A 17,313-nucleotide genomic window follows, 5' to 3' on the forward strand; every position below is an offset into this window, starting at 1 on the left:
GTGTTGTGCCTAAAAAGCTGTTATTAACATCAAAAAGCTTTTTTAGTCTTTCTTCAATAAAAGTTTAATTTAAAGTCCATAATAACTGACTCATTGTTCACTTAAAGAGGTCATGTGACCTGCATAATCATCTCTGATTTTAACTGAAACTAATTTCCACCAGAAAATTGTCTGTCACACCCTTTATTTCATTTTACCCTTATTCCCTTAATAATGCTGGTATTGTGTTTAAGTTTGTTATTATATTTTTTATTAACTATCTATTATAATAAATTATCTAAATATATAAACATCTATATATAAACATAAATAATAACACCTATAAATAATATAAGTAAAATGTAATGTGATTTCTGGGTTAAGTTCACAAGCATCATCATTTTGTTTATTTCTCTCTGCTTATATTTTTGATAAACAAAATCAGTGGAACTGAGAAGTTAACTGCAGCTTCTGCCTGGAGGAAATATAAAATATCTAACAAAAACATGCAATCAGTGACCGGTCAGTTCAGCTGTTGCTTCACATCGTTTACCTGACCTCCTCTCTGCCTTATTAGACGGGTTCGTGCGCGCAACGAGTTTTGATCATGTTTTAAATCTGCTAACTGATCCATATTTCCTGTTCAGTGATACGTCTGATTGACGCTCAGTCTTAGTAATGACACACTGTGGCTTAATCATTTAAGTTAAAGGACATTAACGATGTATAAACGCATGCTAACCAGCCCACACACGTGACAGACAGAAACAGCGGAAGCGCATGCATAAGGACAGCGCGCTGTCATACGCCTATTCTACAGCATTAAGTGGACGGAGAAATGCAGAGATGATAAAGCCCTGTGTTTATCCTTAAAGCTAAAAGTCTCCTCTTTTTTGTGTGTCTTTAGCTGACACAGACCGAACGCAGCATTCCTCTGCGCTCTCCTCAGTGTGTCTGGCGCAGTGTTCATCCGCGCTGTGTTGATCCAAAGACAATCTAGGAAGTTTAGGAAACTCGCGGTTCTTTTGTTTCTTCTTTGGCAGTTTTGGAAGCAACTCCTGGGCCCAGTGCTGCCCAATTGGCGTAATACCATAATTTCAGTTAAAAATATCATCCACCTGCTGTAATGCTTGTCAGAAAATACAGTTTTTCATGACGTCAGAGCTTTGATAGCTGGTGGCGGCACGAAATTTGCTGGAGGCGGCCGCCTCTTAATTTAATATGCAGGAAAAACCCTGTAGAAGAGTTCTGATTGTGCCAAAATTTATTCCATTTAAGAATTATGGAGTCAACAGGTTTCTTGGGAACCTTCAGTGAATCCGAATGTTTTGTAGCTTTCCCCAGATCTGTGCCTTGCAACAATCCTGTCTCTGAGCTCTGGTAGCTCTCAGGTAGTTCCTTTGACCTCATTGAAGCTTACCAACCAGTTAAGAAGCAAGTGTCTAAATTACTTCTAAAAAAAAAATTTCAGTCTCCCTAAAAGAGTTAATGGCGTGCAAAGTCCAAAGGAAGGTCCAAATAAATACAGATTTTTCTCTATAAAAGGCATACTGTTCAAAAAATTATGTTGTTTTTTTTAATTCAAACTCTGCTGCAAAAAAAGGAAGGGAATAAAAAAGCGCATGTTAGCACTTACAAGTGGTTTGATATTAGTGACTGGAACCTGGACCTGAGTATGCCTAACTACTCACTACTGTATTGGACTGTGTAAATGACAAAGCATGCTCGAATACAGAACAACAAGGGGGAAAGCAATTGTGTGTCTGGCATGAAAATGCCCTAAGACTCTCACTGTGAGGCAAACATAAAGTGCAACATACCTCTGCTACTTTGAGGAACTCTGATATCCGAGTCATTCTGGTGAGAAACTTCTTATAAATGTCCAAGCCTTCTTTACACTGGGTCTTCTTCATGTCAAAGTATTTCTCTGTTTGGTGATAAAAATAAGTTGGAATGAGGAAATACCAAAAGAAAATTTACCGAGAAGAATGCAGAGGTTAAAAAGTGAAAGTGGTTTGTGAAGGTCTTACCGAGCAGGTTGATAATGCCTTCATTATAAGCAGCAAACAGCCTGATGGAGTCTTTGAAGAGGAGCATGAAGGCTGCATTGATGACTCCATTAGTCAGCTCGTTGGCATTGACCTGAGAGAAAGCAATCACATTTGTCTTACAGTGACGTAGAAAAACAACGCCTGTGTACATGTGAGCAAAGACAATGCATCAGACAGCCTTAGTGCTATCTGTTTACTTCAAGACGCGCAGCTTTGTATGACTCCGGCTGCAGGAGGCTTCACCTCAAACTCACATTGAAATCGAGGAGGGCGTCCATCTGGTTCTGAATGATGGGGATCGTCTTCAGCAGCTTCTCTGTATTCATGGTTCTCATTACGCCGTCCACGCTGTGTGGACACATGGGGGGGAAGGAAGATGGAGAGAGGGAGGATGGAGGGGAGACAGAAGGATGGAAAGATGGATGAGTGAGGCAGTGAAGCTACTGAAACACAGAAACTGACCCCTGACTGTTCCTGATTGTAAGGCTGAGACAAAACAATTATTAACACAACACTGCAAAGTCAGATTGTCTAATCTAAAATCCAAAACCAGAGAAATTCTGCTAACAAGTGTTTATGGCAAAAAAGAGCATCAATACCTCACTTTTTAAATCTAAAACCAGCAGATATTAAATTCAAACTAAAGCTGAAATAATTATATTATCATATATAAACTGATACTGATTTATTTCCTGTCAATCAAATTATTGTTTAAAGTCACAGTTCACAAATATGTTATTATTCAGTTTAAATAAATGGCAAATGTACAAAAAAATCTTCTCAACACTGAGCAAATTAGTTTTACATAAATATGTAAAGGAAGAAAAAAGGATTTTCATTGTTTTGATATTGTAAAATAAAATAAAATCAGTATAAATTCTTACCCGCGCTTAACTTTCGTGAAGTCGAAGGCGACTTGTCTGTATGAAACAGCTTTCTCGTTCAGATACCGACTGTACCTCCTGATAAACGTGGACATGTCATAACCTGGAGGGTAAAACAGCCAGTAGTTAATTTATTTCTTCAAATGGAAATGATTTTCTTTAAACCCATAGAGAGTGTTGAGGCCTTTTTACGGCATTTTTGTTCATTTTTTCTTGCCTTTTGATTTTACTGTGTTAATGCTAACAATATAGATTAAGGGGGAGTGCAACCTTTCAATTGAGTTTTAAAATTCAAAACAGAACCTGTAACAAGAAGCTCTGTAGACTTTTGTATACACTCAGGGTGTTTGTGACCATAAAGTCCCATTGAAACTCATTAAAACCTAAACTTTTGTCCCCCAAGCCACTGCAGTAAAAACCCTGCATTTTATGATAATAGGCTTTGATTCTGGAGTCATTGCTTCAAATATGCAGATTTTCCTGTTTGTCACCAAATGTCAACTATTTCCTCATAATTAGCTTGAGGTAAGATTGCGTGCTGTTTTTCGTGCATTATTTTAACAATTTATTAAAATCTTAAAATTGAAAAATAAATGATGCATAAAAATCAAAGTCGTCATAAACATATTCAAGGCTGTGATAATCATCTTTAAAGGAAATCTAATTTGCATGTGCTATATAAAAAAAAATCATTATTTTGTATTTTTACATAAAAAAAAATTCAGGGGGTTTTGTACTTAAACTGGCAGTGAAAGGGTTAATTTCCTAAGAAAAAATCTATATTTGATATTAATGATCTGGTTGGATCTTGATTGAAAAATTAATGTAACAAATTGTGATTTCTTTATGTGTAGTACGTTTTCACTGTTTAAAATTCATTGCTCATTATTGACATATTCAAGGCATGATAATACCCATTTGCATGTAATAAATGTATTAAACTTTTTTTTTCCAGACAGAAATCAGTGTTATGCACTCAGAAAGTATAAAATTCCACAGAAATGTAGTCATATTTGATATGTTAAGGTCTGATCCTGATCAAAATTTAATGCAAAGAAAGTTGGAAAAATGGTAATGTATATTATTTTTATTGTTATTCATGTGTGCTGCCATTTTTTATACGAACACTCTAAGTGTAATTTTTTTTGTTTTACACCATCTGGGGATGAAAGTTTTGTTCTTGAAATGGAGCTGGAACAAAGCACACTAAAGAACGTCACCTTGTAACCCGCTTTTGTCCAAAAAATTACTGAGGTTGAAAAGTGTATTCCTTGAAGCCAGGTACTGGACAAAACGCTGCAGGAGAGGAAAAACACAACATCCCGTTTGTAATTAATAACAAATTCATACTTTCATAACCTTCTGTAAATTCTCAGACACACCGAGCTAATCATGACTTTTAAGGAGGTAACAAACATATGTATCTGTTGAGCTGTCTTACCTCGTTGCCGTAGACCATGAGGTGGTGTGTGGTGATAAGAGACTTAAACACGACCACCCAGCTGGTGTTGGTCGTCCGCTCAAACAGCGAGTCGGCCAGTTGGGGAATGTTGACGTTCATCTCGTTGGTGCAGTGGATCAAATCTGAGAAGAGAAGGAATTCGGGATGTTGTGAGGTTCAGTAGATCAGCATTAACAAGTGAATTTACATCTAACAACCAGATATAGCAATCATTGTTAAGCTACATCCAATTAGACAAACTTTTGCCTGGGCCAGGCTGTTTCAGTGTGTCACAGTGAAATCACGACCTTAATCTAATCATTTCAACATGGTAAAAAAGAGGGTCTTACAAGAGTGACCTATACCTATATTGTATTTTGCATCAACTCATAGAGTTACACTAATGATAGTCTATTAAGGCAGATCTGAACATTTAACCCTTTTATACTTAGCGCGTCGCTGACAATGCGCTGTTGAAGCACACTTTGCATGACCATAATTGCATGACTGTTTGTGGTATTGGAAAAATTCAAACAGTTTCTGAAAGCTGAGAAACTGTGCTTCCCAGCCAGTATGTGGTTATTACTGTAATTTCCCTTTTTCTCACTAAGATTCTAGCATAAAGTTCCCCCGTTTTTTGTGTTTTTCATTTTAAACTGTTAAAACACTCTTAACATGCAGTAAAATGTGTTTTATCCATTTTAATTATTTTTCTGTTGTCGAGTTATGATTATAAGGGTTTTCTCCATTTTTTAAACTTATTCGGCTGGGAGCTCCTCGTTTTAGCTGTCTACAGTCTCATCTACAAACCGGAAGTCCCAACATGCAGTAAAATGTAAATAACTGCCATATATTAAAAGTTCTAAGTATTGTGGAAAAAATGGGCAAAAGCGCATTTTCTGGGCCTTTTATGGTTAAAATAAGAAAAGAGTCCAGAAACTCAGGTGTTAAAGGGTAACCACATCTTAGTGCTTTGGGAGGACCACTTACATTAGCAGACATCTCAATCATGAGACAACTGTGATTTTTTTTAACATGTTTTTAGAGATTTAAAATTCTCCTCATTGTACACTTAATCTCTACATATATCTGTAGAGTATTTAGGCACTGACGATGGATGAGGAGACCCAGCTCACAATTTCCATCCCAGAGGGGCTTGATGGGGTTGAGTTTAGGGATCTGTGCAGGCCAGTCAAGTTCTTCCACACCAAACTCATCAAATCATGTCTTTTCTTTGTGCACTGAAGCACAACTGTTGCCACAAAGTTGGAAGCATAGCATTTTCCAAAATGTATCGGCATGTTGAAGCATTATGATTGTCCTTCACTGGAAATAAGGGGCCAGTTCAAAACCCTGAAAACAGCCCCATACCATGAACCCTACTCCACCAAAACTTCACAGTTGGCACAATGCAGTGTATGAACGTTTCAACTTTGACCTGCTCCACAGTCCAGTGTCGCTGTGCTTACACCACTGAACTGAACACGACTCTGAACTCTTCAGCTATGGAATCAGCTGAGTGTTGGTGACTTTTACCCACCATGCGCCTCAGAAATCGTTGACCCCACTTTGTGATTTTATGTGGCTGAGTTGCTGTTGTTCCTAAACTCTTCCACTTTTTAATATCACTTACTGCTAACTGTGGAATTTCCAGATGGGGTGAAATTTCACAAACTGTCTTATCGCAAAGGTGGCATCCTAACAGTATGACACTTGAAGTCACTGAGCTCTTCAACATGACCTATTCTGTATCACAGATGTTTTCCAATGGGATGAATAGGAAGTTGGGGGTCCCTGGTCTCCTGCAGTATTATCTTAGGGGCCAGGGGCTGATAAGTTTTGGAACCCGTGCTTTAAAGCACCAGGAATCAACTTTGATTCATTTTTAATTAAACATAGTTAATTTATTTTACTCCTGCATTACGTCATCCCCGTATCTTTAAACAAATGTTGCACCAAACATAAACAGTGACAGCAAACACTCTTAAATAAAAATACATGTCAGAACAAAGCAATATTCTGTTTTTATGTATATGTATGCCAGTATCAATCACAGCATGTCCAATGCTTCTCTAGTAAATACTTTAAACTTCATTCAGCTGGCAGTTTTAATCCTTTAATACACATTGCTTCATTGATGCTCTTATTTATTATGCATTAGATGTCACACGGGCGTCATGTAGAGCTAGTGAGCGTACAAACACCTGCTGCCTACTATGAAACAGTGACCACAAAGGCTCAAAATAATTTATAGAAGTCAGAGCCAAAAATAGTTTAAGACGTGACTCATGCCTTTGTCCTCCATTGCAGGTCACATACGTTTGTGCAGTTTGATTTGAGAAAAAGCATGTTAGCAACAACAAAGAACTTTAACACAATGCATTTTCTAATTAGTATTTCAGATCATTGTTTTAATAAGAAGGGAAATGTAAAAGCTAAAGAGGACGAGTTATTTCAGTATGAAGCTCCGAAAGGTTTATACTTTCCAACTTATGAGGTCCAGTTTAAGAAGAAATGTTGATTAAAAGTTATCAAGCTAATATTTAGATTGTTTAAGTACAACCCCAATTTCAAAAAAAGTTGGGATGCTGCGCAAAATGTAAATAAAAACAGAATGCTATTTTTTGCAAATTCCATAAACCAAAGTTTAGTTCACAGCAGAACATAAACAACATATCAGATGCTGAAACTGAGACATTTTACTATTTAATGAAAAATATGAGCTCATTTTGAATTTGATGGCAGCAACACATCTCCAAAAAAGTAAGGTAAACCTCTATTTACTTTTCAGCATTAATAGTGCCTTTCAGATGTGTAAGCTGCCCACACCATAGGCACTAATGCAACCACACACCATCGGAGAGGAAGGCTTTTGATCCATGCCTTGATATCCAGCTGGATGGTCTCTCTAATCTTTAGTCTGCAGGCCCGGGTTTCCAAAAAGAGTCTCAAATTTTCATTTATCTGATCACAGAACAGTTTTCCATTTTTTCTCAGTCCATTTTAAATGAGCTTCAGCCCAGAGAAGACGGCAGTGTTTCTGGATCATGTTTAAATATGGATTACACAGTGAACTGTGATGACAGAGGGATTTCTGGAAGTATTCCTGAGCCCATGCAGTGATTTCTAGTACAGAATCATGCCTGTTTTTACTGCAGTGCTATCTGAGGGCCTGAAGATCACAAGCATCCAACAGTGTCCTGCGCCTTGTCCCTTGTTCTTAAGATTCCCTGAATCTTTTAATGGCAGGATATTTGAAGTCTATACAATTTTACGTTAAGGCACATTTTTCCAGAATTTTTAGATGGTGTTTTGCAGATTAGTGAACCTTTGCCCATCTGAGACTCTGTCTCTCTGAAATGCTCCTTTTATACCCTGTCATGTTTCTGACCTGTTGCCAATTAACATAATAAGCTACAAGATGCTTCCCCAGCAGTTTTATTATTAGTGGTTAGTAGTTTTTCAGCCTTTTACACCCTGGTCCCTTCTTTATCGAGATGTGTTGCTGTCATTGAATTCAAAATGAGCTATTATCTTTAATGATAAAATGTCTCAGTTTCAACAGCTGATATGTTGAAAATATTTTACACAGCACCCCAACAGTTTTGGAACTGGGGTTATAACTTGTTGTAATGTAGTAAAAAAGCCAAACATTTTTGATTAAACCTTACAAGTCTATCTTTGAAGCTGTGTTTTTACCATTACAAAGAGTATTTACTTTCATGAAAAAAGGCTATTTCCTTTCATTTTTTTTTTGATAAGTCTGTAATTTATATTTTCTTCAGCTGTGATTTAAATGTTTTAAGAAACCCAGATTATGCATCTTATTCTTTCGACAAATAAAAGGATATAATGAAGTGTTAACTACCATAAATTCTAGTGTTTAAGACATACTTCTACTTCCTTCTTTAATCCAAAAAGTTGGCTGTAACCAACATATCATTTCAATTATAACAGTATAACGTTCTTCTACACACGCTGTCATGACCACAAGCGAATCCTGCATCCTCACACACTAGAAGTAACCCGTCATGATTGAAATTCGCTCCATTTATTGTATAATGCAAGCAGATGCTTTACAGCTAACAGACCAGGCTGGCTGGGGTTTGTAGTACTTTTTTACAATCTTTTCTCCCTCACAGTTGTGCATTCAAGAAAACAGGAGTATAGCGATAAGCGAATAAAGCTGGTGGTGCTGGTTTGATAGACTGATTGAAAGACTCCTCAATTAAAGACAAGTGACCAGAAGAGGTAGGTAGTGCGACTCGCAGACTGTGTCTGACAACTTCACAATGGCAGGTTAAGCAATCAGCTACTTTATCTCAGCTGACAACGGTGCAAAAACAGATGGTTCTGAAAGAGCTACACAGATGTACGGCTTCTGTAAACTGTGAACTTTTTGCTAAAGCACAATAAGTTGTCACAGGAAGACTTTTTAAACCTTTTTCCTTCTCTGGGTAAGGCCCAAAAGCTGTGGCTCTGCCAGTGCAAGCTATAAGCAGTCAATTTTCCCTTTTTTCTGACAAATCATACTATGATGGAAAATTACAAAAATATGGTTCTTTGTAGCCTAATACTAAAGTAATACATAAGTGATACAAATGTCAAGTTAAATGGGGAAAGATTATCTTAAACAGGGATATTTTTCTGCATAAAATTACCATTAAAAAGTATTTCATCACTTTGCAATCAGAGATCTTTGCAGCTGAAGTGTAAACAGGGTTTGTTCATTTTAATTGCTAATGACACAAAACATCCTTTGACAAACCAACACAAAGTGTGGGGCATTAAGATGTCCCACTTCCTCTGCTCATATGCTCATCCATGTGTGGTTCAGTGATGTCAGTGAAAGAGACCTGCCGTTCACAGTGGTGATCAGACTGACAGGGAACTGGGCCTCCCTTTCTGTCCTATATTTGACTTTTCTAAAGGCGGGGGACGAGAAGTAGGACAGGATAACCTTCCAGAGAAGCAGCAGCAGTTAGGATGGGTGGATGAACTGTCCAGAGAAGACGAGGAGGAGAAGAGACGAGGAGGAGGAGGAGGGGGAGGAGGGGGAGGAATATGGTGGAGGAGACACTGACAGAACTGTCATGTTACAATCAGTCCATTTAACATACAGAGTGTTTGACAGCAATGATTTCAGATGGGATTAATTTATGGGACACAGTTCTATTCATGTAGCAGTCATGATGCGGCATGATGATGATAAAGGGTGTTTAACTTCACCTCTAGTGGAAAAAAATCTCTGATTTATTCAACTATATGATGGGACTCTTAACAAGTCACACTTGTTTAAATCAGATACATCTTTCAATATTGTTTAAATACTTTGAAAAGTATTTTTTTAATAATTTACCAACATCTAACGTATACATAACCAGAGATTCATGGTGTTTTTGTCTTTAAGTCTGACAAATGAAACCTAAACAACAATTACAATATTTAAATAATCCATGTATAGATTTACATGTTTAAACTCAATACCATTTTAAAAAAAAATCACTGACTACAAAAAATATTAAAGAATCAAAAGCAATGGTGGTCCAGGTAAATAATCTATTTACTCTATGGTCCTTTTCGGAGATTTTCCCTATACTTCTCTGATCAACTAGTGTGATACACACCAAAATATATAGCCTAATAATGAACAAGCAGGAGTTCAGAGGATGATGAAAGTATACCTGGAATTTCTCTTTAAAATCTTTCTTAAAGAGAACAGAGCAGAAAAAGACTCGTAAAAGCTCGTAGTGTCTTTATAATAAGAAACATTTTTTTAGATTTTTATTTAGATTTAATATCTGTGAGTTTCTGCTAACTGTAAAAAAGGCTGCCACTAGTCTCCTCTCTAGAAAAATGATGCATGCCAATATAACTCCTATCTTAGCATCGCTTCATTGTCTTCCTGTAAAATTTAGGATTTATTTTTCTTTTTATTTTACAGGTTTAGCATAGGGCTGGGTATGGCCTGCTGATATTTTCAATTAGCAGAAGGTGCAATATTTCTTTAACCTGAAATGTGTTTCAGAATACCGATTTAATGTAGTTTTTGAGGCAGAGAATGTTTGCATGATGCTCTACACATCATGCAAACATTCAAGTGTCCATTTTTCTAGGAAAATTTGCAAAAACTCCTACTTTCCTTGTTTTTTTAAATGTTTGTCCAAAATGATACAGACATAAAATCATCATTCCCTTCAAAACAATTCATATTGAATTTGCAGTGAGTCAAAAAAAATGAATTGGATATTTTTAAAATTGTTCTGCCTTAATTGAATCTACCAAATATTGTGTTTGTTATAGAATAATCGATTGCTTGTTGAGAAATACATAAGATGAGAAACTCCCAAAATAATTGCATATTAAATTTCAATCACAATATTGGGGTGAAAAAAAACCTAAATCGCACGATTTTCCCAAAACGTTCAGCCCTAGTTTAGCAACAGTGTACCTCGTTGATCTCCTACACTCCCACACCCCAGCTTGACCACTCAGGTCAACTAACCTGCTGCTCTTGGCGGTCCCAAGATCAAAACTCAAAAAACAAAGGATTCGAGCCTTTGCAGTAGCAGCCCCCAAGTTAGGGAGCAATCTTTTCATCCATATAAGAAGTGGCCAGTCTGTTGACATTTTAATGCCACTGCTAAAAAACCCTTTTCTTATCGATTTCCTTCAAATCTAATTCCGTCCCTTCCATTACAGATAGTCTTTTATCATTATATTTTATGTTTTTATCTTTACTCATAATTGTTATTTGATTCTCTCATTGTCTTCCCTCACTTTAATCTATTTTGTTTTATTGTATGTATGGATCCTCTTTTATTTCAAGTTAATGTCTCTTCTTTATTCAGCACTTTATTCAACATAAGTGATTTAAAAAAAATGTGCTTTGAGTTTATTTTAGAGCACATTCTCATACGGTTTGTGTTTTATGAAAAATGTGTTCAAGCTTCTCTAACAAAGGTGGCTTACAGATGTTTTTGTATTCTGGTACCATGCTTTGTTATCATATTAAATGATACAAAGGGGTTTATGTCTGAATTAAGTAAGGAGCCAATCTGCAAAAATCCTTAGGTTTTAGATGGTTATGGAGCTATTGTAGGGCCCTATGAAATCGGTTTTATTTTTTGCCAAATTCTGTTTTTTCCGTTTTAATTTTCTGGAATTCAGTTTTTACCTTTATACTATTTTTACCACAAGAAGGAGTGTCCTGTTTTTGTAAATGAATAAAATTTTTCACAAATTAAATAGAAATAACCTTAAATTTATTGATTAACGGCCACAGTTGGCCCAGGAGCCACAGTTTAGATAACCCTGATATAAAATAATTATAACCAGTGAAACAGTCAGATATTTTCAACATTTTAAGACACATTCACGTGTAGGGTTGGGTAAAAATATCGATTAACCGATGCATCGCAATATTTCCCCCGTCAATTCAATATCGATTCAGCAAATCCTCTGAATCGATTCACCTCCTGGCCAGTGGGGGTCACTGTGCGTGTGATTCACGTTGTATGGACAGAGGCCGCACTCGACCAAACAACAACCAACCATAACCATGTTATGTGAGGTTTATCACAATTTCCAAGAGGAAAGAAATATTATGAAAGTTTACATGCGCTTTACTTTTTCAGTGTTTATACAGAACTGGCATGTATTTTAATTTTGTACTCCTTATGCACAAATAAGTTATTACTATGCAAATCTATATTTTAGGATGTTTTATTGCTAAAAAATGTGAGGTGACCTACCGCATATGTTCACATGGGCGTGAAAATAATTATTAAAAACTGTCAACAGGTCATTTGTGTATTTCTACTTCTTACTGAATCAACATCAAAGCATTTAAATCAATACTGAATTGATATCGAATTGAATCGCAACCTAAAGAATCGAAATCGAATTGAATCGTGAGATTCTTAGCAATACCCAACCCTATTCATGTGTATAATCACACTGGCTCCAAACTGATGTTTATAACGTAAATGAAGAAATCCTTCTGTTCTCTCAAACACAGTGATAGTGACTTAATAAGAAGGTAACATTAATGTTAACTGGTTTAAAGTAAACCTGTTACCTAAACTTTTCTTTACTCTCACAGTCTGTAACAGTCCATGCAGTTTGACGCTGCATTGTGTTTTACTCCTGACTGTAACGGTTCTCTCCTCATCTCTCTCTATCCTCGCTGTTCGTCTGCCTCATATCAGACCGCTACATTAATGCAGACAAGTTTTGTCTCGTTAAGCAACCAAAGGTACTACAGTATCTGCGGGAAGAATTATTAACCTAATTGATACACAAATGTAACATCGTTTAGACCACGGGACTTCGAAAAATCTCAAGTCTGTCGGACTCGAGTTTGAAGCCTTCGAGGGGAGAGTAGGCCTTCAAGGTAAGCCTGAAGTCACAGCTGTGGGCCTCGTGCATAGACACACCTCGCTCTCTCCGTGACTCCCTGGTGTGTCTGTGCACGAGCCTACAAGAAAAGTCATCCGTGCTACGAGCTACTTAACGGATGACTTTTCTTGTAGGCTAAACATTATGCTGCACTGTACTGCCCTGTGTTGAGCTACGAGATGTTTGCCAGTGTTTCGTGCAGCTGCTGTGGCATGCTGTTATTCTTAAGAAGGGGGTCAGATGAGTGTTTGTGAAGTGAGGCAATTATCGTTGCAAAACTATTTGCAAATGCATAAACTGATCTGCACACATCTGCAAATGCATGTACTGAGATCAGGATCTGCGGGCACATTTACAAATCTATCTATGCATTAGCAGATTTGTATACAGATCTGAGTACGCAATTGCAAATAAATTAGTTTTGTGACAACAATAGCTCCATAGATCTAGAGCTCTATAGATTTAGATATTTTTAGGCAGTTTTACCAATGAGAACTAATAAATGGTTCAGAAAATCTGTCTATAGTTAACTGAACAATGACCCAGCTGTTGCCCTGGGTCTGTTATATTCAAAGAGGTTTTTTAAAATCCCTGAACAAAAATATGTAAAAGTTTAGTTCCTTTTGTTAAATAACTTAATAAAGAGAACATTTTTATTCTTAGATGTAGCCATTAAAATATATATTCTGTTCACCACTGAAATAATCATGTAGGTTATCATTTAAGCGATAATGATTACACACTACCCCCCTTATTTATTCCCATTTCCCCCTTTATTTGGTGAATAATTCTCATTATGGTCTTATTTCTATAGTCAAACCTTTAAAGAAGCTCAATGCTGACTTTAAATATGCCCATAAACTATGTGCTATCAAAAGGAATTTCTTAAAATTTTAACAGGTGACAAGACCAACATTAAGCTGACATGAATAGTCAATTTAACCTATAAAATAATCTTCCTGCTCTGTCTGGATCATCCTGACAGCCGTCGTCTTTTATGTTTCAACATGAAGCAGGAGGACAACGTGCAATTATCTAAGATAATTATATACACTGTCTGTAAAGTGCATACGGAGCCACGTCAGTGGCTGGGTTGAGCCAGCAAGAGTGTCACTCTGCCAGCTTGTACTCATCTCACCTCAGGGGAATCACACAAGCAGCACAACAGGTGGGGAACCTGCAACTTCTACAAGCAGCCAAAAAACACCACAGAAGTACCCAACACAGTCAGGAGAGAAATCTGATTTCTCAGCAGAAATTCCTCTACACTGGTTGTTAGAGTCTAAAGTCTAAAGTTACAGCATACACCCTTTTCCTGGACTGTTGCTGAACTCTTATCATGATACAGAGCGCTCATAGAAACACTTTCATAGATGCCATTATGCATTTGGATGTGTAGATCGATATGCAGAAAATGTACTGCTGCATCTCCATGTACAGACAGACATGACTCCTCTGACTGTGAGTGCATCAGACTAATGCTCACACCAAGACTGCAGCTGTTACGCAGACGTCAGGCCACAAATGTCAGTGTGTTTTCATATCCTCAATAAGGAAGTAGTAAAGTTGTCAAATGTTTTTTGATACCAGATAAAAAAGATCAAATTGTGTTCAGGTCTGATGGTATCCCAAGAACCAAAGCTCAAAAGAACTGTTATCATTATTTGTATTTATTTATTTATTTTACAAAAGCTGCCATGAGATTACAAAGAGAGCACGCTCTACATTTCAATCTGTTTGTGTAGTTAAGTCAGTAGGAGTGATTTTTCAATACCTAGTATTGGCTGACTATGAATGCTATTGTTGCCACTTTCCAAACATGTTTCAATAATGTCTGATTTTGGTTTTCTCTGGTAGCAAATAGCCTAATCATTTAAAAATTGTGTACAATGACAAATAAGGTTGTCAACATTATTTGATACCAGGCATTATAAAACAATCCAAGTATTTTAATGTCCACCAGTGTTTAAAAGTAACCAAGCGTTACGTAAACTACAGATCTATAGTCGTACGTTCACAGGGTTCCTACACTGTTAATTTAAGACTTATTTTAGACCTGAGAAATTTTTTGCAAATGATCAAAAAGAAAGGCAGATAAGAATTTCCCGGTACATGGAACCAGGGCAGAATGTTCTGATTTAGTTTACTTTTCAGTGATATAGGGCAGTGATTGATAAAAGCTGAGGAATGTCATACAGCTTAGTACAACTTTACGTTATTACTTCAGCAGTCCATAAACTTAAGCTACTGTCCCCCACAGTAGAAAGGCGATTTTTGCATGGGTATGAATATGGTGTGCCTCAAGATTTTGCCTTGATCTGAGGGGTGTCTTGTGCAAATTACTTTGGCTCAAGATGAAATAATTTTGTTAGTCATAAACACCCAAATTTGACGTTTTCTGGCACATTCAGTGCCTCTAGTGCCTCTGTGTTTTTAAAATTTTTTAAGTGGGCAATATTTGATAAGGGCACATCTTTGTCAAAGTGCCATCTAAAATGTAAGGCCTCTAAGACTTTTCAAAGATCTGCAGGAACCCTACTTTGAAGTCAGAGACATAAAGCATGGTTAAATTGCAGTAATGAAACCTTGTCTGTGTGTTTATGCAATTGAGGCAATGTCCAGGAGTTTTGGGGAAGTAAGAACACATATGTACTAAAATTGGGTGCCAAGGACTTCTACTGTGGTATCTGGTATCGAGACAAACCCAGAGAAGCAGGGCAACTACTTCCTTTGTTCCACCACAGAAACTTTAACCTCAGGCTGTGATTTTTGTCCTTACAGTGTCTCCTCTTTGTGTGTATGGAATCACGACCCCTCCATGACAAACAGCAGGTGTCACATTACCCCAGTATGAAGCCTCAGCTGACACAGACACCTGTCCTGCTGCTGCTGCAGGTGCACTAAAATGGGGGCTGTTTGGCAAAGGAAATGTAATTAAACTGCAGAGCATTCCTGTAAATGTTAGCTTAAACTCAGGCCCTTTAAATGAAGGGGAGCAACCAGCTAGCACTTCCAAATTTAGCTATTTCCTGTAAGAAAATAAAGCAGGATAACTAGAACTGTGACATGTGTTTCCATGGGTGAGAAATTCAACTTTAAAAGAATGAGCGAAAATGAGAAATATGGAGACAAGGGAGCGGGTTTAGCCAAAACCAGACAGCTAGACAAGCTAGTTAAACACTAACTCATGAGCAAAAATCGATCAGAAATGTATTTCAAACGCTCAACACATGCTGGTTTAGTTTTGAGACCCCCTTATAGTGTTCAGGAGTATGTAAACAAGGCCTGTCCTCGATGTTATAACAATGTAATCTCCCCTGACATATACAGCAGTAGCATTTAGCCTATCCTGAGGCTTTGAGGCCTGGTAGCTCATCCATCGCCATAACTCAGCCAATCTAAGCGGCGTTAGAGCCTGCGGTGATTTAACTTCAACACAGCTGGGGTGAAAAACATACTCACAGTCCAAATGTTTCTTTTTCGGACCCATGACTTCGTGTGTGGTGGCCTTGCATACTGTTTTCGACACAGCGGATCCCGTTACACTGTGCTGGGCTGCGGTGATCCGGTCCGTAATGCTCTGGCCCGACATCTTCGCTTCACTCTCTCGACACAAAAGGCGTTAAAAATGTAGAGCTTAGTCTGTGTTCAGCTTTAAAATAATAAAATAATAAAACCTCCACCTCCTCCGCAACCTTTGCCGGCTGGGCCCCCCCTTTCTGTCCCCCGGCTTGGAGGATATAAAATCAAAACCTGGCTATGGCAGACACGGACCAGGGGAGGGCGGAATAAAGAGAAGCGGAATCTGACAACAATCAAAAATTGTTAGGTTGTTTCTTGTTTGTGGCGCCGTTCGGCTCCCGGTCTCTACTCTTGTTGGTTTCAGGTCTCACGGTTTGCAGGGTCCGCTCGCTGACTCATCCAACCCGGGTCTCTGTCTCGCTCTCATCCCGATGTAGCACACCGGATCCCTGCCTGCCTGCCTGCCTGCCTCCGCCGCCGCCGCTCGCCTCACCGCTCCTCCTCCTCCTCCTCTTCCTCCTCCTGCCGCTGCCGCCGCTGCTCGGCGTTAAAGCGCTATGAACGAAAAGGAGACCACTGAGGAGGGGAAATGGCGGGCCCTGTAATGCTCTCTGTTCGCCCGGCAGACCCTGAATCAGATCTCAAGCCGCTCCGAGGCCCGCTGTGGTGCAGGTGTACACCCACCGACTGCAGTCCAGCTGAGGGGGAAAACAATGAACAAACGCTCAGTCAGAGGGAGTCAGAGGCCTGGATGAGAGCATGGAGCCTGCATTGATTGAGGAGTGGACACAGTGAAGTGGGCAGGCTGCAACAGGCCTGACTGGGTAATGCAATGAAACACAATATGGATTTTTTAAAGTGATTTTAACTGTACTAATGGCCACATTTAAGCTCATATTGTTCTAAAATAATGTACTAATGCTGTAATAAGTAACCTTAAAGAGATATTAAGTCCTCCCAAATAATATAATCTACATGATCCCCACCAAAGTCAAACTGCTGCAACTTATTCTAAACATCCTCTCTATTGTTTCTG

General features: G+C 38.1%; 1 protein-coding gene across 4 annotated transcripts in view; it reads right to left on the reverse strand.

Moving 5' to 3' along the window:
• picalmb (phosphatidylinositol binding clathrin assembly protein b) overlaps positions 1–17,061 on the reverse strand; it is a 36,034-nt gene extending 18,973 nt beyond the window's left edge. For 2 of the 4 annotated variants that reach the window (XM_041803237.1, XM_041803227.1), the window contains exons 1-7: positions 16,218–17,061; positions 4,356–4,498; positions 4,135–4,210; positions 2,915–3,017; positions 2,285–2,378; positions 2,010–2,121; positions 1,800–1,906 (exon numbers count right to left, since the gene is read on the reverse strand). In XM_041803237.1, coding sequence (XP_041659171.1) covers positions 1,800–1,906; positions 2,010–2,121; positions 2,285–2,378; positions 2,915–3,017; positions 4,135–4,210; positions 4,356–4,498; positions 16,218–16,347 — 765 coding nt within the window. In that variant the 5' untranslated portion in view covers positions 16,348–17,061. The remainder of the gene's footprint in view (positions 1–1,799; positions 1,907–2,009; positions 2,122–2,284; positions 2,379–2,914; positions 3,018–4,134; positions 4,211–4,355; positions 4,499–16,217) is intronic. The other 2 variants (XM_041803246.1, XM_041803255.1) reach the window with 2 other exon arrangements.
• Positions 17,062–17,313: the final 252 nt, after the last annotated feature.

Source organism: Cheilinus undulatus, linkage group 2, assembly GCF_018320785.1.
Source record: "Cheilinus undulatus linkage group 2, ASM1832078v1, whole genome shotgun sequence".
NCBI classification, from domain to species: Eukaryota; Metazoa; Chordata; class Actinopteri; order Labriformes; family Labridae; genus Cheilinus; species Cheilinus undulatus.